At 35.5% G+C, this 24,037-nt stretch overlaps 1 protein-coding gene across 1 annotated transcript in view; it reads left to right on the top strand.

The window, feature by feature from the left end:
- Positions 1-22,624, top strand: part of PRKAR2B (protein kinase cAMP-dependent type II regulatory subunit beta) — a 73,777-nt gene extending 51,153 nt beyond the window's left edge. The window contains exons 3-11 of the mRNA XM_053943084.1: positions 4,819-4,871; positions 5,927-6,010; positions 14,475-14,581; positions 15,830-15,983; positions 17,193-17,294; positions 17,872-17,946; positions 18,718-18,783; positions 18,913-19,051; positions 20,511-22,624. Coding sequence (XP_053799059.1) covers positions 4,819-4,871; positions 5,927-6,010; positions 14,475-14,581; positions 15,830-15,983; positions 17,193-17,294; positions 17,872-17,946; positions 18,718-18,783; positions 18,913-19,051; positions 20,511-20,644 — 914 coding nt within the window. The 3' untranslated portion in view covers positions 20,645-22,624. The remainder of the gene's footprint in view (positions 1-4,818; positions 4,872-5,926; positions 6,011-14,474; positions 14,582-15,829; positions 15,984-17,192; positions 17,295-17,871; positions 17,947-18,717; positions 18,784-18,912; positions 19,052-20,510) is intronic.
- Positions 22,625-24,037: the final 1,413 nt, after the last annotated feature.

Genomic DNA, 24,037 nt, shown 5'->3' with positions numbered 1-24,037 from the left:
TGCATGTTTATTTTCATAATACACTGTCTTTTGACAGTTCATTTTTCTTACAAATACTTTGTCTTGATGCATTTGGGTTTGTTGGTATTTGTGTCCATCTTGGGGAACTATATGTGAAATATAACCTCTGCTGGATAAATGGAAAGAAAAAATTAATTTCACTTAGTTGAGCTTAGCAGCCAGTGGAGAAGTATGTACAGTGTTTGTACCACTATTTTTTAATGCCACAATTATGTGTGGGTCAAAATGTGTCCCTAAGAATAGTAGTAAGACTGTTTTTTCAGCAATGATGTGAATACTGCATTCAGCACTGGCACATAGCAAAACATGGCAGGGCATCTGAGCACGGTAAAGTAGCATGCACTGAGTATTGTTGGGATGTGGAATGAGCTAGAGAGGTAAAAAAATAAAATATTGAACACTATGAGTATTTCAACCACCAGCAGTGTGCAGTCATTCAGAATAATTAATGTCTGTGGTGACAGCCATTAGTCATGGTCATGGTGCCTTAGGCAAAAGAGATGGGGACCACAGACTCTCTCCTTGGAATACATGAAGTGAGTACAGAAGGCATGCTATTGCATGAGCAGCCTGTCATCATCATCAGATGATTAATTCCTTTTTTTCCAGGAAATACATACTAAATGGAGAAGTGGGGGAAACCAGTCTTGCAGCTTGTTGTAACTACTAGGACTCATCTCAAAAGGGACAGGAATTGCCTCAACCAATAAACCATCTTTTTAATTAATCTCATTTTAGTCTGGCCATGTAACACAGGTCAGAAGAATCACTTTGTAAAAAATGCCTGTTTCTCTCCACTGACTGTAACTGGAATCCTGATGTCTTGTGCAGGTGATACATGTCTGTGTAAAAGGCATCTCAGTTTTAGATAGTGGGATTCTCATGTGCCAAACCCCAGTGTTCATGTAATAAAATTCAGTGAACCATAGTAATGTCAGAAACGGTATTTTAGGAAGCAAAATAAAATGTGTCAAGTTTTTCCATGAGACATCTAGTGGTATGCCCTTAGAAATGAATGTCTTACAGAAATAGGAAATAAAGGGAAGGAAATTTCATATTTAAAACAGCAGATTCACAGCATTGGTATTTTCTTTGTGACCCAAATGAAGGCAAAATAAGTACAGAATTGTAAACAGAAGAGTAAGTTTCTCATCATAGATGATAAGAATAAATCCATTTAGAGTTCAGGCCTATGGGCACTAGTCAGGAGAAACTGCAGTTCTTAAATATATTGTCCATAACCACTGATAAACAAGGAATATTTAATGAAGGAACCTGCTGATAGTAGCTACTGAGGCTGACTGAAATGCATTTCTAGCAGAGGAGAGTGATGTTATGCAGAGACACAAGCTGACCCAGAATAAATACCTCAGGAACGTACTCTCTGGACTGATCCTGCTACATGAAAGGGATATAAGGTGATTCAGGATGGACATGGATGAGAAAAATTCACTTTCTTTTGTATGTTCTGGAAGACTATTAAATACTCAGCTAGGCCCTCTGAGACCTGTCAGTTCTAGATAACAGTATCAAAGCTATTAAATTAAATTCCTGATTTGTTTTAACTCTTTTTACATAGAGGTAAGGCCAGAAGGTACCTGTACCTCAGGCTGAAACACACTCCATACTCCCAGCAGCACACTGCACTGTAACACAGATTGTTGGCTCCCACGTAAACATACGTGCACTAGGGCACAGCTGAAACAAAATAGAGGTTTACATTATGATGCGTTATATGGTGCTTACTTGGCATGTTATTATTGTTTCTCTTTAAAGAAAATCCCCTGAAGTTTATTTCTGACAAGATTGTAGTAACTGTAGTATCATTAAACAGTCGTTAGGAACATTTTGTTTATGTAGAATTAAAATATTATAGTTGTTCAAGAGATTGCAGACTTCCTTTTATGGGCATTTGTAATTATTTGGGACCAAATCCAGTTTCCAGTAAACTGGACAGGAATCTCACTCAGTTCCAGAGGGACTTGTGTCAAATTTCTTTAGGTTTTTGAAGATGCCAAATTTTATAAAATTGAGATTTTCGTTGAGTACTTCATACAGGGGGGACCAAGATTTTTCTTAATATGTGCACTGATGTACTTTACCATGAAATCTTTTTAATTGGATGTGGTAATGAGGAGGTTGATGGGTCTACCTGGTTACTAGTTCATAAGTTGTTTGTATAATAACATAGGAAGTATGGGGAATAAACAAGAGGACACCAAATGTTAATGCATGAGCAATGCTGTGACTGAACTGGCATGGCAAAGATGTTGTGGGAGGACAGGGAGGAGGAAGAGGCTGTTGTGTATTTTGGTTCAGATATTTGTGCTGTGACCCAGCTGTAGAGGGAGTTGGACATACCGATGCTCTATGAGTAATAATAATAATAATAGGAAAAAGCTCATGGGCTCCATTGTTATGCAGGCATTGCACAGACCACCAAACAGTTCAGGTAGTTAGAGATTTTTATTGTCAGGGTACAGGTGGTGGTAAAAATGAGTGATTTTAATAAACAGTCACCTGCTGGAAGCCAATGGAGGAGAATACCAATGTATTTTGCCGTGCACTTACAACCAAATTTTGAGGCAGTGGGAAACGTAATCTAAAGGGGAGCTATGATATTTCATACCAACTCTAAGGGAGAAACTGTTAAAGAATTGGGAGAGAAAAGGCAGGTTGAGTGAGAATTACCCTGCAATGTCAGGCCTCGCATATTTCAGGAAGGGAAAGATGTAAAAGAATTAGAAAAACAGGTTTCAAGGGGATATGAGAGGACAGTGGGCACGACCTCTTTGTAAAAGAGTCTCGACAAAAGAAGTTAAAGAATTGTTTGTTTCCCAAAGAAAAATTATAAAGAGAAAAAATGCAAATTGAGACAGCACAGGAGAAGGACAAAAAGCATGGTAAAATAAATCTGTCTAAAATACAAGACGCTCATTTCTGTCAAGCACAAGAAGAAACCATGTACAAAATTAAAACTAGTTTGGATTATTTGGAACAAATACAAAAGAATAGCCAAAGATGCAGAGAAAAAAAAAAAAAAAAGAAACCAAAACACACACAAGAAGCCAAAAAATGTATACAAGAAAAGATTGTGTACAATAAGTACATGAGGAGTAACAGAAATGGTTCTGGAAGTATATTTTTGGTAGGAGCATGTTCCAGGAAAGTGTTGCTCCACTGATTAACAGAAGCACATTGGTCTTCACTAGTGTTATTTTGAGTATATGGAAAACAGCCTAGAACAGAGAAAGGACAAATCAGACAGTACTTAATGTGTTAGGTGTTCCCAGGTTAGCTGTGCCTCAGATTTGCTATACTTGGAAACTGGAAGAATTTTCTAAATTAGTCTCACCCCTGTTAGCATTAAGAATCTGAAGAAGAAAAACAAGTGTGAAAAATAGAAAAACACATCCTTAAAAGCAGGCAGGAGCTATGGATGGAAGAGTCCTGTCACAGATTTGCAGATAATTTTTGTTCCTAGAAAAATTACAGACAAATATTCATTTTGTAAATACCTTGAGAAAAGTAACAAACAGCAATCAGCGTGGATTTGTTGGAACTATCTAGTAATCTGGAAAAAGAGATTAAAATTTGTGGATAAAAGTAAAGGAGTAGATGCCCTACATTTTCATTTTAAGAAACTTCTGAAAGCTATCTTACAAGAGTCCCCTATAAACAAGCTAGGGAACATCAAGCAGTATTTATATGTAAGTTGCATGAGATATAGTTGCACAGCTGGTTGGATAAGGTAAACCCCAAGCAGCTACTGCTGTTTCACTCATTCCACAAGATTTTATTTTAGACACTAATATGTTTTTTCAGCAATAATCTGGATTATGTTTTAGAGAAATTTGCAGTTCTCACAGAGTTGAGGATGAATTGGAAGGATGCCATAGAACAGGATTAGAGTGGAAGATGATCTTGAAATGGCTTTGAAAGTAAAGTAATATTTAGCAGGTGTAAGGATATGGTATTATACTTGGGCAGAATAGCCATAAGACAGATGGTTAAGCAGTGGGTTTTGAAAATGATATATGTCATAAATGTTACATGAATAGACAGAGTCAAGGTGTTGTAAAGAAGGCATGGATGGATGAAAGACATATAGCCTGTGAAATGTAAGGAGTAATTCATCTGATGTACTTAGTAGTCTGCTTGGTTCAAATAATGGGACTAGTTTGAGCATCACATTTCAATAAAGATATAGCTAATTAGAGGCATTTCAGGGAATGGCAATAAAATAGTTAGTTAAAAAACAGGACTTGTAAGGAAAAAAATTAAGAACCATAATTATTTAGCCTTGAAATTAAAGGGTAGGTAGGAATGAAAAGTTTTCAAGTATGTGAAAAACCCCAACAAAGCACCTTGAGCCAACCAACCAACCATTTGAAGAAACACACCCTAAACCACCTTGAACCTACACAGATGAAGGGAATGATCTAATCTCTGCATCCTGTATGGATAGTTTAAATTATAAGAGAAGGAATTAATTTAGACATTGAAAAAAAAAATCCTGACCATAAGATGAGATACTTAGAACAAGTTAGGTGAGAAATTGGTAAGTATGTTAGCAGTCTTTCAAAACAGGGCAAGCGTATCCAAAAATGATACAAAAGTGTAGCTTTGTTTCATCTGCAGTTTGGAGTTGACTTGCTCTGGACCCTCTCAGCAGTATGAATGTGTTACATTACTGTGTATTATTGCTGTGCATTGCACAATGCATTTTCTGTTCTGTAAATCTTGTGAAACACTACTGTAATTGGAATTAAGATTATCCTTTTTATTTTATTTCAGTGTGTGCAGAAGCTTACAATCCTGATGAGGAAGAGGATGACGCAGAATCCAGGGTACTTCATGCTTAGAGTCAAATACTTTTTCAATTCTCAGGCATTAAATTTAGGAGGAAAATGTAACAGCTTTACCATTTCTTTCCAAAAACATTGTTATTATAATATAGCTTAGTAATCTCTTGGGAGTTTGTGTTAAGGAACATTTAAAAATTCTCTGTGATAGTCACCCATGTAGGAATTTATGTATTATTCTTAATTACCAAACCTATGGTATATGGTTAAGGAAACATTTTTGTGCAATTATATTTACCCAGAGAGCACCTGCTTCTAAAAACTCTACTTGATGTCCTTATAATCTTGCAGTAGTTTCCTTTTTCAAAAGGCAGAAAAAAGTTAAACTGTAAAATTGCTAAGATTTTTCAAGGTACAATGTGACAAACAATGAACTATATTTATTTCTTTTATTTGTGTTACTACTTAGCTTTTAAGATTAAATAGCATGAGTTTCAAGAGAATTTTGTTTATATTCTACCTAATTTTCTGGCTTGTAACACTGTCCAAAAGGTTACCCTGTGGTATTACAGCTGTACATAGCCTATCTTTTGAAGCATATGAATTGAACAACTTGATTGATACTCAGATGAACCAGACACTGGTAATTTAGTAAATCTCAGATAGTGTCATATCTGTTGTTTACTCTGTGAAACTTATGATATAAATTTAACACGGATATGATTTCACGCAATATTCTTTAGGAAGTGGTCATGGCAAATGGCTGAATGTAACAGTGGTGCTTTTTATAAAACATGCATGCCCCAAATATGATTGGAGATTGGTAATGTTTATGTAGCAGTAGAGTAGATAAAGGTGTCCAGAATGGCTTGCAGAAATGAACTGGATTCCACAGGTGTAAAGCAGCGTTTCATTTGCTAATGCTGTGGTGATACTATTTTATCATTGAGTGTTTATTGAAATCCTGAAGGTTTTGAAATGAGAGAGTTATGAATCATGGCCAAAATATTGTGTAAAATGCTTAGCTGAATTAGCTCAGTCCTTCAGCTAGTGCTGCTGTATGATAATCACTCTAAGAGCTTTTGTATTATATCCCTCAGATTATTCACCCCAAAACAGATGATCAAAGAAACAGACTGCAGGAGGCATGCAAGGACATCCTTCTTTTTAAGAACCTAGACCCGGTAAGAAATTCTTGGTAATGAACAGCATTTAGCTGTGCTGCTAAGAATTGTTTCTTTTGAGCTTTGGAACAGAAATTTACAGATTTTACTTTTGTAACCTCTTACGTATGCTTTCTTCACCATTCAATAAATTCCAGAAATGCCATTTTTAAAAACTGATACGTCATGTATAGAGTCTTTTGTTTACCATGACAAGTGATAATATTGAAATACATGAATATGAACATGTACATTAATAAAAATGGATACATTAATTATATTAATTATTGTATTTTCTCATTTTAAATCTTCCTGTACACTGATGTCTATAAACACATCAGTTAACAGGAATGTTTAAGTTTTTTCTATTAGTTACTTTTTAGCATCAAAAGGTGCTGAGTGCTCCATCAAAACAGAAAATTACCCCCAAAGCCTTCAGTTTAGCTATTGATATAATTGAACAAGTGAATTATGAAATAGAGGAAAAGAGAAATGTACCAGTGATGTGTTTATATTATTATTGTGCTTAATGTAGATACCATAAAAAAGCTTCAGGTAATTTTCTTCCATGCAAATAATTTCTTTCTGTTTCATATAAACACAACTATGAGCTTTTAAGAAAGCCTAAATGCACTGAATGAATGATCTGGATCAGACAAAGGTGGTAATGCTACCAAAAGAGCACACAGGATTGTTTTAGGGAAAAGGTGAGTGTATCAATCAAAACCTGCATACTGAGGCTGGGATGACTCACAGCATCCCAAATGCTTTCTCAGGAGATTTGATTCAGTGCTGTCAAGAGAGGGAGCAGGAGGGGAAGAGAACAATTATGTAGATTTTTAAGTATGAGAACAGAAAGTTTAAACTTTGATTCAAGAGGGAGCTAATGGAAGGACCAGCCTGCAGCTCTGTTTGTAAGTCAGATGCTATTACAGAAAATGCACATTAATTTGTGCTGCAAGTTTCCAGCTCCTGCTTCTGTCTGCACACAGACTGAACCCTGACCCTGGGTACTGTTCCCTTAGAAGCCCTGAGGAGCAGTGAGCCACAAAGCCTCAGCTTAGCAGAAGCCTGGAGTTACTGTTATGGAAGGGCATCAAGTCTCAGCATGGTTGCTCATACATGTGCATTCTTGAGACAGTGAGGATCCTGACACAGAAGGTTTCCTTACTCCCTCCCTCATGCTGTCTGTTTAATAGGTAGTTAATCAGCTGCTCCACTATACTTGTTCAAGCTAAAACCACGCACACATCTACCCTTCTGCCCCTGAATTATTTTTCTGAACAGCTTCAGGGAATCAAAGTCATTTGTGGGCATCTGCTCTGGATATGAAACTGCTTTATTATATATTTTCTTTATTGTTGGTGTGTCCTGGCTTCCACCATCATTACATTAGCCTGCCAATGGCATTTTGGCAGACCCCTCTCGGTTAAGCTCTGAGCATTTCTTTCTTATGAGCTCTGCAACACGATGGATTATGGTGTGCTCCTAGAACCTGCTGTGATGTTAATAGTGCTTACAGCATCAATCCTCTGGATGGGATCTGCTTTGCATTACAGTGAGAGCTAGATCCTCTGTCTCAATAGTCATCAGCCACTTGGTCTGCAGGACAGGGGTCTGTTTGCTATACTGTAATTTTATGTAGACATAGAGCATTAAACTGCTCCAGTGGAGGCACTTGATGGACTTCTTCCAAGGATTAATTATTTCAAGGAATACTGAGGGATTATTTCCTCTGTTTATGAAGCTCTCCTCAGGACTGTGCTTACTGTCTTGATACTGATGTTTTGAGCTATTTTGTAAAATTCTTCTTTTGACTCAGTTATTTGTAATTGCTAAAAGTTCCCCCAATCTGTTCCAAGTGTTTAGCAGAAGACTTCTCAGCTGAGTTCTCCCTTTGTGGAGGTATGCAATCCAAAGCCTTGAAATGTGCTCTGGGGATCTCCCAAGTCTTGTTCACCCCCTTTTGCTCAAATTGTCCAGTGGATTAAGAACACTTCCTCCTGCTTGAAATCCTTTACAGGCAGCATTCTGGAAAGCTGAACAAGATAATTTTTGTAAGAGAGTTTTCCATTACAACAATTTTATTCATAAAAGACACTGGAAAACTATTGAGCTCTGAAGAGAGCAAAGATATTAAAATGTAGCCTTCTTAAGTCTGGCTTGTTCCTTCTGTGGAGCTAGGATCTGTAGTCCCTGGGGAACTTCTCCCACTCCTCCTTCTTGTTCTGCTTCTGAGCAGCAACTCAAGGGCTCTGCCAGTGTAGTTGCAGTAATTAAATATTCCTATGCCAGCTCTTTTACTCGCCTCTGCCTCTCCATGAGAGATGCTGCAGTTTACAGAGTGGTGTATTAGCAAAAACCTTATTAATCTTGAAGAGAGATAGTATCTTCTGCTGCTAAAGCTCAAGTCTCTGGAACAAAGTCAAGTTTTGTATTGATAGCATCTCCTGCTACCACTGTTGTGTTTTTTGGTTGTTTTTTTCCTTGTACTGAATTTCAGCTTCTTTCTGCTGTAGTTCTGTGTATGAAAGTCACCATTTCAAAGGTCACTTAGAGAGGAACAGATGTAAAGAGCTTAATGGATTTTTCCCCAATGGCCTTTTAGAGGGTGTCAAATACCATTTTCAAATACAGAATAACATGTTTTACAGTGTGATCAGAATTGCATTCAGTACATGATGCTCAGTGAAGTCCACCTTTTCTTAACTTTATCCCACCTTAACACACTGTATTTTAATTTGAATGGAAGGATAAGATAAGGCTATCACTAAAGCCAAAGGAGAAGTTGCAGTAGTTGACTGTAGTAGGGAGTGACTTACAGTTCTCTGCTCAGCGTGTTAATTAAAGAGGCCATTTGAAATTACAAGAGCCATCACATAAAATTAAAACCCAGCAGAACCATTTGAATGTAAGGCTAAATGAGAGAGGAGAAAAAGATAACCTTCAGACTTTGAGACAACTTAGGACTTGCTATACACGCACAATACTCTTGAGCCCTTGTTTAACTATAGTAGTCTTTCAATAAGAGATAGGTAAATTTGCACATCTATATTTATAAATATTAATATTTCACATATTGTCTGTGATTAAAAATATAATAATGTAAAGAAACACCAGTTCTCATACATTTCCCTGAGCAACATTCTTATGTTTTAAAGCCAGCTCTTATAGTCTAAAGTCTGTGAAGTTATTGGAATTTTATGGAAATTTTCTTTAACTTTGTAGATTGATGAGGATGTGACCGGTCAGTGAATGTGAGTTTAGCAATGTATTCCTTAGTTAACTCCCTTAAATAAAAAATACTTTTAAAGAATTGACATTTTAGCAATTTTTTTCCTTTCTTAACTATTTGCCGTCTAGTTGCTGTCACTCAGTATCAGTTTTTCATAGTTAGTTAGAGTTTTGGAAAAATTACTTCAAGAGAAGAATATGAATTGAAACATGCATTTGCAACAAGATGAGGGAAGGAGATTTTGCAGAGGTACTTGGTTACTTCTTAGAGGACCACATCAGGAAAGAATCAGGAGACAGGTCTATTCAGATGTTTGTTTTGTTCTTCCCTTGCTATATTAGATGAACTCATTCCTCTCCTAATGTATCTCTTCTGTTCTTCTTCCCAGGAAAACCTCTTCCTCTTAGAGTATTGTTTGTTGTCCTTCTCAGTTGCCTGCCTCCCCATTACCAGAAACCATAATAGTACGGTTTTGCTCCCAGGATTGTCATAATGTGCCAGACTGGTTACTCTACCTGCACCCTCCTTTGTGCTCCAGGTGCTGGAGGTTACTACAGTGGGCTCTGAAGCTGCTCTCTTTCCCTTCCACTTTCACTTTGTGTAAGCCTGCAAGGAGGAAACAAGATGATGATCAAATGTCTTCAGCCCTTATAGAGAATAAGCCTGAAGTTGCTATCACTGAAATTTCTCTCTGTTCAGCTTAACAACTGTTTTATCACCAGGAAGAATAGCAGCAGCAGCTCATGTACTGGCCAAGGAAGCATTCTACACTTACTTTTTACAATACAATTCAGAGTTGTTCTTTCGGTTTTGTCTCTTAAGAGGAAAATGTGCTGGAGTGATTAACAACAGGCTATTTAGTTTGGAAATTAGGGCCCCCAGGGCAGCAGTTAAAAACCCTGATGAACCTTTTATCAGAGCAAGAAGCTGGCTCCGGCTGATACCATCAAAGCTGAGCTCTGCCCTTGCACTTAAAGTCTGAATCCTTTCTTTGGCAAGAATTCACAAGCAGTGTTAGATTATCTATTCTCTTTCAGATAAGTTTAATATTGGAGAGCTTTGCCCTGCTAATGCTTGTACAGAATATATAAAATAGGTCTTGACTCTTTTCTGAAAAGTAATAAATTATACATATTGTCCACAAATATGCAAAAGCAATTTCTGAGCGTATTGCCACTTACGTACCTGGAGAATTAGTATAAGAGAGCACAAATATTGATTAATCAATTAGAATTGATTAACTTGAAGGAAGATGAAAGAGAACATAATGTAACTGTTTTATGAATAGTAGAATCTTATACTTAAGGCCAAATCATTCCTTGAAACCACTAACAGAAGGTTCTCATGCTGCTCTCAGGTTCTTAAGAGTTTTGGTGAAGAATTAAAACTACAGATTTTGGAGCAATTAATGAGAATATGCACCCTATCCCCCCACCCTCCATCCATTCACATATATATATATACACATTTATACATATATAAAATATATGTATAATAAATATAACTGAGCCCAGAATGCCTGAACATGTTAATACTCTGCCTCTCAGATGTAACAAAGGTGGTGACATTGAGATGCCCTTCCAGAGAAGGGCAGTGGAGCTGGGGAAGGGTCTGGAGCCACAGGTCCTTTGAGGAGCAGCTGGGGGAACTGGGGGTGTTCAGCCTGAAGAAAAAGGGGGCTCAGGGGAGACCTTGTCACTCTTGTACTGCCTGACAGAAGGCTGTGAGCAGGTGGGTGTTCCAGGTAGCAGGACCAGAGGAAATGGCCTCAAATTGACCCAGGGGAGGTTCAGATTGGATATTAGGAAAAATTTCTTCACTGAAAGTGTTGTCAAGCTTTGGAAGAGACTGCTCAGGAAAATGTTTGGGTCACCATCCCTGGAGGTATTGAAAAGCTGTGTAGTTGTGGCACTTGGGGTAGTTACAAAGTATGAAATGTGTTACTGAGCCTGACTGATGGGCATGTGCATGATATTTGAGAGGCAGAGTACTAATTTATCATGTAACTGTGTGGATGAAGGTTAAGGTATATTCTCAAGGAAAATGCTATTGCTTAAAAATATTGATTGTACATTGAAATACAAATTAGAGTGTTTGATGGTGAAGAAATGAATGCCTTCTCATTAATTTACAAGTGGATATAACACAAGGGAACTAAATATTTTTAACTGGATCAATATTGCTGCTAACATTTTTATCAGAGATCCCCTCGTATATATGTGCATGGTTTTGTTTTGAAAAACAAATGTGGAGAGGTATAGACATAAATTCTGTAATTTATCTTCCTCTACAAGGTTCAGAGTTGTTGATTTAAGAAGTCCTTTTCTTCCCATGGTTTCCTTGCCTGTATTTTGCTAACATTTTCTACCTCTCTCCCCCTCCCCACACCCATCCCCCTTCCTTTTCTGGTATTGTCTGCTTCATTGACTTCTTAATATCATGTTGAATATTAATCTGTTGATATTTCAAATTGCACAAAGTGAGGACAAGGTGGCCAGCAAGATGCCATTTTAACTGGAGCTCATTTTATGAACTCAGGGACAATAGAAGAACTGTGAATTTACTTTGTTCACATAATAATATTCTAATGTTTTTAGAAGTCATATGAGACAGGGAACTACAGGCCAGTCAGTCACAAAAAAATCCCTTCATCCTGATTTCATTTTACATGTATTTTTGAATGTAGAACTGCTTTAAGGAAGAAGAGCATTTAGACTGCACCATTTTACAAAATACTAGAATTAATTCTGTTTATGAAATAGATTTGCTTTTTAATTCTGAAATTACCTATCTTTATATTTTCAAAATAGCTACAGAGGGTGCCAATAAATTGAGCCTCAGTCTGGCAGAGATTCCAGAGGATTCACACAGAACAAACAGGGCAAGCAAGTTATGTAATTCTCATGGTAAAAGCAAAAGCCATGTTCCTGGTTTGGTTAGTAGTTCATTTGTTGTAGTTCACTTTGTCTTAATTTAAAGTGGACAATTTTAGAAAAGGGACCCCTTGTCTTTAAGTTAGTTGCAGTTTATTTAGGAAATTAAAATAAATGTCCAATGCTTCAGCAATGCTTCACTACTCTCAGATATATTAAATATCTTAAAGTATTTAAAACATTTTTAAAAGGGAATTGGATTTATGAATTCTACTCTGTTGCATTAAAAAATTATATATTTACATACTGGAAAAGCTGTAGTTTGATGAGCTTGATTCATAGCTATAAATTGAAAATGTTTTAACCAGAAATCCAAGATGAAGTGCACTGAATAAAGCTTTTAATTGTATGTGTGACTCCTCCATTACAAGAAATAACCATATTTTTGGTTTAATCTTTTTTCCCAAGAAATCTTGAAAGTATTTTATGTTCTGGGGTTTTTGCACATGTAATACATTTTTCCTGCATTGCTTGCCATTAGATGATAACATGGCCTCTAGCCTCCCATGAAGTGGGGAGCATTCTGTATGTTCTCACTGAGAGAAACATACATTTTGTATGTTTTCAAAAGGCAAATAAGGATTGTTGGTTGGGGAGCCACTTTGCCAGTTCAGATGTAAAGCCAGAGGAAGGGAAGGTGCTGCTTCAGTTGCTTAGACAAGCTGACATTAGGTCAGTTTTGCAGATTCTGTAGGAATTTCTTTTTGTTTACATAGAGAAGACTGAAAAGAAGTAATATTACCTATTCATTCAAGCATGGAAGCTTTTAAAAGGCAACTCCTGTACATAATTTTCAGTCTCTTCCAATGGCGCCCACTCACAATTTTCTTTCTCTGAAATGAGCTATAACACATTCGTTGATATCTGAAATGATATCTATCTTTTTTCAAACACATACCTGTCTATACTAACAAAGGTACTAAGTAGAAACATAGTTAAATGATTCTTTGCTGGCCTAGGAGGGCTGCAGGATGTCTCCCTGTACTTTACCATCATCAGCTAAGGTACTAAGGATGGATACTGCCATTCTGTTGTTCTTTTTGCCCACACACAGCCAGCTCTGTGAAGGAAAATTTGTATTTAGCTTCCATTTTTCAAAAAGGCTTGGATAACATGGTACTGCTGGTATTTTAAAAAGCTTTCAGGAAGTAAAAAATTCAGCAGCATAAGGATGGAATTCATTACAACTAATTTATCTGTCTAAAAATTGTGTGTAACTGGGAGTTACAGTAGATCTCTCTATCGTCAGAGGAAAGAAAGGGAAATCTCTAGAGAATGATTCTGAGCTATCTTGTGTGGTTATCTCTGTCCATGGGCTGCAGAAGGACTCTAAAGGACTGACTTAGACTGGTGTTCTTTGGAAAGGCAAATGCCATCCATCTTTCAGTGGCTGGAAATGCTGTGAATGCAACCATTGCAAAATGCATATCTAGAGGCTTTTTTAACCATGATTTTCACTAGAGCTGCTTGTTCCAGTATGATACATACTTAATAAGTTTCAAGAAGTAGAGTATAGAATTTTAGGCATATGGCAGGATAAACCAAAAATAAAATTTAAATTTTTAAGTTGACTTTTTACGATTCTTAATCCACAGTGAGCTGTCTTTGGGTTTTTAGATGTGAATAGTCAAATTTACATCAAATAAGACAAATTAAGTAATTAGTGGGTGGGTTTTTTGTTATTTTGCAGTCGCAATTCAAATGATCACATTTTGTTAGTCTGTTAACATTTCTCTGTCAACAAGGTAGTTTTGTAGCCATTTGTAAATTCCTTCTTCCCAAAGAATCCAGCATTTACTTACTCAGCCAAAGCACTGCAGACCTTTATGGTTACATCTGGTCCAACATTCTGCAGGCATTGTATAACTTAGACTTTCAAAATACCTCACAATCATTTTGAAACTAAATTCTGTAAGGAAGTTCTAAGGACAAAGTCAGGTAAATGTATGATTTAGGATAATGGATGCAGGTTTGTTTTTTTTTTTTTTTTTTTTTTGCAGGAGTATAACATTGCTCAGTTGTGAAGGGTGAAATTCTGTTTTTGGATGGTCATGAGCAATTTTATGTTGCAAAGGAGATCTATTTTATCATTTGCAGTGACAAGTAAGAAGCTGTGCTCTGAACACTGGGAAAAGCTAACACTGAATACTAAATAGAGCTGTCTTTCTATTATTGATCCACACATTTCTGTAGCACGAATATTATCCACCATTAACATCTTTTATTTGCATATTGGGAAGCTGGCCAGTTAGTTAATTCAAAGAGTAAAATTTTAGAAGCAGATGCTAATTTCTTGTCTTTGTGTTATTTTAAACAGGAACAGATGTCTCAGGTGTTAGATGCGATGTTTGAAAAGATGGTTGAAGGAGGGGAACATGTAATTGATCAAGGGGATGATGGAGACAACTTCTACGTCATTGACAGGTGAATTGCTGTGTCTTATTATAGCACAAAGTACTATGCAAAAGTCCATTGAGAAAAGTCTGTATTCTGTGAACTTGTATTTAATGCTGACATTCCAGCTTTTCTTTTGGTATTCAGTGACAGGATTCATGGGAATGGTTCAAAGCTGTGCCAGGAGAAGTTCAGATTTGACATTAGGAATAATTTCTTTACCTGAGTGGTCAAGCACTGGAAAAGGCTTCCTAGAGGTTGGTGCCCCAAGCCTGTCAGTGTTTAAGGGTCATTGGGTCAATTCTATGAATAAAATTCTTTCACGTTTGGGCAGCCTTGAAGTGGTCAGGTAGGTGAACAAAACGATTGATTTAGGTCCCTTTTAACTGAAATATTAAATCAGATGATCATAAAAGTGTGTACAGATTCTGTACTGGAAAGACAATCTTTTTCAGCCATGTGAGGTTACAGTTTGTTATCTCTTGTCCAAAAGGCTGCAGGGACTTTAAATATTCTGTCAGCCTTGCGGATTTTAGTTGTAGGGTATTGCTCTGTGTCCCTTATCAATGAAATAACTGCACAGATGTTTGCTTTACATTCACATGATTTATCAATGCACACCATAAAAATATTCAGCACAGAGGAAAATGATGCCTCAGCATCAATGGGCTTGGCAAACTCATTTTACAAGATATCAGATTTTACTGCATTCCCAAAGGGAAAAAAAAAAAGTTATTAAATTATCAATGGAGAGAAGAAATGCACAATATATTAGAAAAATGCATATATGTATTTAATGATTTTACATGATACATTCCTTCTGTCTCCTGCATCTCGGTTGTTTCATTAGAAATTACTACTTCAAAATATTTAAAATATTAAATAACTTATATTATTTCAGTGATCCTATCACAGCAATTTTTGCAAAGACGACATTTGTATCTAGTGTGGTTAAAATGAAATTAAGAAACAGATTCTAAGATTTTAATTTTCAATAAGTTCTGGTAATAAATAGATCACTGTACATCCATTCTATTTTTAAACTGGGTTAATGTAAAAACTAATAACCCTATCCTTCCCTTTAAAGAGGGACCACTTTTATTATTTATAGAAGTCATTGAGTTGTCTTTACAAGGTGTTTAACATCATCTAAGCAAGAAAATATGTATTTCAAATACTTTATCTTTGGAATTCATTGTATAAAAAGTATAAAGAGAGGCTGCTTAGCAAAGGCCAGGGCTGGATTCTACTCACTGTACTTATGTATTTTATTAACAGAGGTACATATGATATTTATGTAAAATGTGATGGTGTTGGGAGGTGTGTTGGAACCTATGATAACCGAGGATGTTTTGGTGAGTTGGCCTTAATGTACAATACACCCAGAGCAGCTACAATTATAGCTACCTCTCCTGGTTCCATCTGGGGTTTGGTAAGTAGAGTACTTCTTTTAAGCTATTTTTAGAAAATCTGTATTTTATATAGATTTTACTGGCATGCTGTATCAGCATTAAATATATATATATATATAAATATAATTTCAGAAAGTTTAATTCTAGAAATCCTGAGAAATCCCAACACAGTGCTGTCTTTTACCAGAATCTACAGATGAAAATCTGAGGTTTAATAAAACACTGATTGTTTTTTTTATAATTTTGTTTTATTTTATTTTAATTGCAATTTCCCAAATTGAAAACCACTGATAATTGCATATTAACTTTTCCCCCCATGCCTTGATTGGAAATGCCTTTGTTTCCAGAGTAAAATTCCAATATGAGGTTATTTACTAGTGTTATACTACCTGGATCTTTGACAAGAGTAATTGAGTTTACCCCAGGAATGAGCTGAGATGGCCACCATCTTCAGGACATGCATACTGATCTAATGACTGATCCCAGGATAGAAATGAAACATGTGGTTATTCACCAGCTTAATCCTTGTCACTTCTGGGATTGTTTAGGACACTGTAAGAATGGCTTTAAATTAAATTGGGTTGTGTTAGGCAGTAAGTCCCCCCTGTGGCAGTGAAGGCTTGCAGTGCATTTTCCCTCTGCTTGTCACCAGGGCACAGCCACACAAAGTTAAGAGAAGAAAACGCCATAAGTGTAGTTTTTCCATCTGTCCGCTTCACTTTCATGGCCAAATCTTGAGGAAGTTGGCTGTTTAGGGCAGCAGTGAGCCTTGTTCTGCTGAAACAGTAGATTGTGGACTGTGACCTAAGACCCTGACTCATGTATTTTAGTTTTTACAAAACTCTAAAAGCCTCTTTGAGTACATATCAATTTATATGGGACCTCAGGTTAATGAATAAACTTTGTAAATTTAACATTTAAATATTGAGGATTTCTTAAGTATCCTGAATTGCCCACTCAGTGTTCACTGCTGTAAACTCTACCCTCTGTAGGTGAACTCAGTATTTACCCTGCAGGGATTTTCATAGCGAATTTCAGGTTAACTTTAGGAGCTCCTGATTGACATCTAGAGGAATCTTGCTCAGTTGACAGTAGGGAGAGACCAGCTCAGTTGACAGCTACACTGAGTGACTAAAATGGAGTAATTTGATCATACACAGCTAGTTCTAAAGTATTTTATAGCACATATTTTCAGTTAATTAACTCTCTTTTTCTCTTTGTGTTTACAGGATAGGGTAACATTCCGAAGAATCATTGTAAAAAATAATGCCAAAAAGAGAAGAATGTATGAAAGTTTTATTGAGTCATTGCCATTCCTTAAATCTTTAGAAGTAAGATTTCTATTGCATTATTTTAATAGCTATATTGGAGGTACCTGATAAGATCCTGCTCTCGAAGACTTTAAATTTGGCAAAGTGTCTCCACAATAGAAGTTTGCATACTTGTGTTTCAGAGAAAGACTACATTTTGACTTTTTTAAAATTTAGAATGAATTATTATTGTTCATATTGTGTTTTAAAATATAAATTAACTTTACTTTCTGTTTCCCAAAGCTTAGTTTTACTAGATGTTAGCCAACAAAATTAAACAATTACTTGAAGGAATTTAAAAATATTTTCATTTATCAGCTATATTTTTACATATATTTTTACATGCATGCTTTTCTGAACATAATTTTTGAAGGCTTCTAACAAAAATGGAAGCTTATCAGAATAGCTGTTAAAACTGTAATATACCCTCAGAACACTGTTCAGCAGTTCTTTTTTTAATGGTAACCAAAACTGGAAAATAAAGATGCACTATTCTTTTGTGCAAAGATTCACAGAAAGAAATATGAAAGGGCTTTCTAAATATATGCTATCATAATGTTAACCAAATATTTCTTACATTTTCTTTTTTTAAATGAAGGTATCTGAGCGTTTAAAAGTGGTTGATGTGATTGGTACCAAAGTGTACAAAGATGGAGAACAAATCATTGCTCAGGTACAGTTTCTTCCTAGTTTTAGTTTTTCTTTCATAATAGGTAACAGTAACCATGTTATTTATAGACAATGCATACTTTTAAACCCTATTTTTCTTTCTCACAGAAACAAAATCAATGAATCTTAAATGTAAGAGGTGGTTATTTTGTTTCAAAAGCTCACTTTTCACTTATGATACTTTCAAGAACAACCGTCTTTGTTGGTATAAATAAAAGAGTCAACATTTTTAGTACAGTTAGAAATTCAAACTTGATAAGTGTGCTTCAAGGAGGAGCACTGAAGACTCACCTTGATTTTATTGTTAAAATATGGTCAACTTTTTAAGAAGACAAAAGTAAACTCTTCAGGATAGGCAACTGTGATTGTCTTGCCCCAGGATAATTAGTGGATAAGACATAGCCCCTGGAGGCTTTTTATACTTTTTATACTTCCCTTGCTAAGGGAAATCATTTGGGAGGAACACAGAAGTGAATAAATAGTAGTAAGGATCCTAAAAATCTTTCACAAGATTGGTTTTCTCTGCTTTTTGTGTAAGGCACAGTCAGCTATGTCTTTTCATGAAAAGGCCTTGCTGTTAGTTCTGTATAGATGTTTTGATTGTTATATGTCTAGAGTATGGTCTTCAAATTAGAAGTGGTTTCTTTTTCCACAGGTATCAAAAAGAGGAGCTTCAGGGCACTGGTTGCAAATATTTTGATGTTACCGTGAAACTAAAAGGGAAATTTTACACTTTTTTTACTCACTTTCTTTTTTTTTTTTTTTCCTTGTGCAGGGTGACTTGGCTGATTCTTTCTTTATTGTGGAATCTGGAGAAGTAAGGATTATAATGGCAAGGAAGGTAAACATGCCTAAAACAACAACCTTTTTTTTTACCATTGTCACTAACTTTGCTTATGAAATCCTGAGTTCGGCAAATCTCTCCTCTAATACTCTTTCTTTCTCTCTCTTTCTTTACATGATATTTCAGGGTAAACAAGATCTAGAAGAGAATGGAGCAGTAGAAATAGCTCGATGCTCAAGAGGACAGTATTTTGGAGAACTTGCTCTTGTAACTAACAAACCCCGAGCTGCTTCTGCATTTGCTCTTGGCACTGTCAAATGTTTAGGTATTAGTCAATACCATTTTATATCTAATAATAAAATTATATTTAATTATATTTAATTATATTTAAAATTATATTTAATCTATTTGGTTGTTTCTATTGTGACTCTGTCTTTCCCCAAAATATAAGATTTAAGGCTGTTTCAGTAATCACCTATTATTGTGCATTACTATTTGCATTATTTATCTGCAAAAATCACTTAAAATTGATAAATACTATTACACACAATTTCTCCAGTATTTCTCTGATTGTACGGAAGTAAAAATTCTTTTAGGACAGTACAGAATATTGCTGCAAGCTGCTTACAGCCATCAGATAAATGTCTAATACTCTGCAGAAAGGTGAGGTGTTTCTTTTCTCAGTAGACTGACTCATCTAGGAAATAATTCTGTTAAAAATCCTGTGCCTTTTTATCCCCATGACTTAAGCTCTTAAAAAATTCTTTTGTCTTCACTGGCTGTTAATGTAGTCATCCCATCACACTGTAGTCTCAAGCACAGGAAGAGTGAAGACTGTAGGAGTTGTGCTCATAGACAACCCTTCACATCCATTGCTTTTCATGCTCTGATGTTCAGCTCCTAATTATGGGAAAACTATAAGCTGCAAAGATAGACTTGGCATTCCTGTGTAACTATTTGATGACCAAGTAACCAAAAAGTTTCACTATTTATTAAAATTCCTAACTCAAAACACACAGAGATCATCAGGCAATAGAGATCAAAGATATGACAGATGGGAAAGAATAACAGGCAGTGGTGAGGAAGAATGTTATTATCCATTATGGCTGAATAACAAAGCACTGGCACTTCCCAAACAGCAGAGATCTTGAACGTTTCTCAGGAGATGAGAGATTACTGGCCAGCAGGTTGGAAGTATATGAAGTTTCCTCCCTGGCCTGGTTGGAACTATAGAGGATCACATTACGTGATCAGATAAAGAATATATTCTGGTTGGCTGTGCACTGACATTGTGAATTAGTGTCTTCAACTTTTTGCACATTTCCTGCGAAAATAAGTATTCATTACCATTTTCACTTTGGGTGGAAGCAAGTAAAAAGAGCAAGGAAATAGGCTGTTACAGCCCAAATACAGCCAACAACAACACTTAAGGTTGTGGCTTTTTGAAATCGCATGGGTCTTAAAACTTTATTTTGTGGAGGAATCCAAGCCCATTCAGACTTCTTCACAAGTTCTCGGGTAACATATATCTTAATATGAAAATATTTTCAAAATAAGGAACAGAACAAGTTCGAGTTTATTTGTGAAGTTTCAAGACAGCAGTGTATTGGTTGGTCTTGGTTTTGCTAAGGTAAGCAGTTCCCTCCTGTGTGAACAATGTACATGCCTCAGTAGTATTGTTGTCATTTAAAATCTTACACTGGAATATCATAAATACCAGGATGAGTGTCTGTTACTGATGAGCACATAATATTCTGTCTCTTTCTTTCCTTTTTTTATCTTAGTTATGGATGTGCAGGCATTTGAAAGGCTTTTGGGACCTTGTATGGATATTCTGAAAAGAAACATTGCAAACTATGAAGAGCAGCTAGTTGCTCTGTTTGGAACAAACATGGACATTGCCGACACCAGTGCATGAACTAAACATTGGAGCAACAAGATCTGTTATGAGAATATAGCACAGTAGTGGTTAGTCCACTGAAAAATTGTATCTCTTCCTATAGATGCCAAGCATTTTCTGTGATTTTAAGAATGGGATTAGGGTTTTTTGGTTTGGTTTGCTTTTGGTTGGGTGGTTCTTTTGTTTTTGTTTGTTTTGTTGGTTGTTTTTTTTTTTTTTTTAATTATGACAGTGGAAATACTAGTAAAGAAAATAGCAATTCAATAAATTGAAGGCTTGATTTTTAAAAGTGCTCAGAATTTATGGTTCTATCTGATATAAGGATGGTCTGTCGTAGCACAGCACCTTTGAAAATCAAGTCCTTTAAAACAGTATTTCCTTAAAGAATAGATTTTTTAAAAAAACCCACATGTGATGAACTTGTTAAATCAGCTTCCGTTCTTCAAAAAGGTTACATCTTTTCTGGAAAGACTGTTAGTTTGAATGTGATATGTTGAAAGTATTAGTGCACACAAAGTGTTTATATGTATTACTACAGAAGATATACAGTAGATATTACTTTTTGACTATTACAGTTGTCATGATTTTATGTTGCATTTATCACAGATGTAGTGAATCACAAGATTAATCATAAGATAAAGCATGACAATGCATTTTGTGTAACGCTCATGACCCAAATCTGGTTTTTAACATTTCGTAATTGTTTTAAAGTCCTCTTTGTTTAATATGTCATGTTTCAGCACGACATTGTAATATCTTATGCAATTTAGAGGACTTGCATATTTTTGCAATAAACTGCATTTTTATTAGTTATATGAATTCTGTACATGAGTGAGGACAGCTGACAAATTAACCTTAATGCTTTTAAAGCAAAGGCATGGGTCATTGTCATGTTCTACCTAGTCATACATTACCTATATTGTTTTCCTCCTCCCTTGTTTTATATTTATGCATTTTGTCTTTTCTATTTATGCTTGTTCCCTAGTTAATTTTTTTTTTAGATCTCACCTTTTTGTTAAATCTGTTTCAAGTGAAATGATCTCTGTATATCTCTCTTCCTGCAGTCTAATCTTAGCTATCAAAGGTCAGAATCAATTATTGAAGTGATTGATATCAAAAGCCATGCTAAACTAAGCTTGTCCTTGAAAATCCTTAACAGGAAGTGCAAAAACATTTTTAATTTGAAAGATTGGTACTTCCAAAGCTTTGCACACATGTGTCATTGTTAAAGCTAACATGTCTTGCTTTCAAAAACCTGTAGGTCATCATGAAATAATATGTTCAGCCATAATAGCATGGGATACCTTCTGAGACTGAGGAGAGAGAATATCATCTTAATTACGAGCACAGGGCTCATTGCTTACGAGGGTCTGTGACTGGAAATTTCAGGCACAGTCCAATTTCAAGCCTGCTTACTGACCTGTCTGTTGATGTTCATGGACAGCCAGTGCATCTGCTGACAATGGGCAGCTTTGCAAAAATGACACTGCAAGAGTAGTAGGAAGGCTGCTTGTGCCCTGATTCAAACACCCGAATTATACCATCTTTCCTTCTTAGATAATGACTTTTCTAATGCCATATATTTGTGTATGTTGATGTAATCATTATGCTACAGTTAGTGATATGTTCTGACAATTAATATAATCATACCTGTATATGAAATTATGATTATATAATATGATTACAATATATAATTTATATCATATAGTATGGTATAAATTATAAATCAGATTTCTAAAAAAATACAATCTGAACAAAATTTACAAACGTAATTTTTTTTTTTACTTAGAAACCTGGTATGAATAATTGCACATATGATAACTTGCCTTTGTACTTTTGATTTATGGGAAAAAGAGAAGCCTGTTATACTAGAAGGAAATATCAGGTAACCAAGATCTACACTCTTGTCATTCTGTATGCTTAATCTCTAAAAGCTACCTATATTTTGCACTGGCTTGATGTGATTAAGAAAAATGCTAGAAATTACTTGTATGGCAGTAAACTACAATCAAGGCCATAAATGCCAGTCATGATATTTTCAATATTGTTGGTTATATTTAAAGTTTCCTTACAATAAACAATTTTTATATATAAAAAAAATCTATGTTTGTTGATATTCTTCTTGTCTTTTTTTGTCTTTTAATTCTATTACTATAAAGTCACAAGTGATGTATTTATGCTCATTTATTAAAAAAAAAAAAAAACAACCATAATTCTTAACACTTTCATGCTGATTTTCAAAAATGACACTATGTGGATGCTCTGTCTACTCAGACAACATGTTGATGCAGTAATTGTCATAATTACTTTATTTGATGAATTGCTTGTAGTTTATAGCTGGGAAAAAGCTGTGGAGTAACAAATTTAGGATAATCAGAGACTCAGTTTTTCTGATTTCCAAAATACAGCTTCATGTTGCAACAGTTTTATTGTGTTGCTCTTGGGCACTGGATGGTTTCTTGAATTTTCTTTGTTGGTAAATTCAGGGGTGCTTAACCAACAGTAACATGTTATCACTTTTTAAGTTTCATCCAAATCATTGTATCCTTCATCTCTCAGCACTTGGGATTTCATCTGGATCTCTTCATCTCTTCATAGACACTTCAAATGTGCCAGGCTTCATGTCATAAATGTGTTGAGTGTTAATCCTAAGAATGAAATGAAATAATATCAAGTTACTGATTTTTTTTTTAGAGTCCTTTCAATAAAAAGTAGACATTTCTAATAATTTTAAACAAAACTGTGTTGGGTTTACCTTATTAGACTGTGTCCATGCTTAAGTTACTTGATGCTTCTGTTATTAAAGATTTTTATTGAATTTGTTGAAAATATTCCCCACTTAGAGAGAAGAGAGAAAATCCTGAGAGAAATCCCGTATGAGAGGCATTCATGGGTTCATATGTTTTACTAACCAGAAGAGAAACCACATGACAGCAAATGTTTTTTATAAATGGGGAAAATAATCTGATTGCAGCCCTGAAGTTGATCACAAGACACAAATCCTGAGGCGAGCAAGATTTCCTTGATCCTACTGCTGATGCCATCACTTTTTAAATGTCAAATGACATTGTACTCCGTGAGATTTAATTCAAATTCATCTGAAATAAACATTTCAGATGGAAATGTTAAATCCATTTCCTTCTGGATTTTCTGTTTAAGTTCCAGAAGTGACCAACTGTGGAAGTCTTGACGGAAACATCTGAAGAGTACTGTGAAACCATTTACAATCTAACCATTTACAATAAACCACTATCACTCCATTTTCTTCCCTCATATTGTCTTTTCTATTCAGTAAAGACTGTTTTGCTCCTTGCTGGAATGGTGGGTTTAAGTTTTTTGTTTTGGTGGTTTGGTTTTGTTTTGCTTGAAATGTTTGGTCCTTTAAGCTTTCTGTAAGGTGACCCTACAACA

This window comes from Vidua chalybeata, chromosome 5 (assembly GCF_026979565.1).
Source record: "Vidua chalybeata isolate OUT-0048 chromosome 5, bVidCha1 merged haplotype, whole genome shotgun sequence".
NCBI classification, from domain to species: Eukaryota; Metazoa; Chordata; class Aves; order Passeriformes; family Viduidae; genus Vidua; species Vidua chalybeata.
This window is presented reverse-complemented; position numbering and strand designations above follow the sequence as displayed.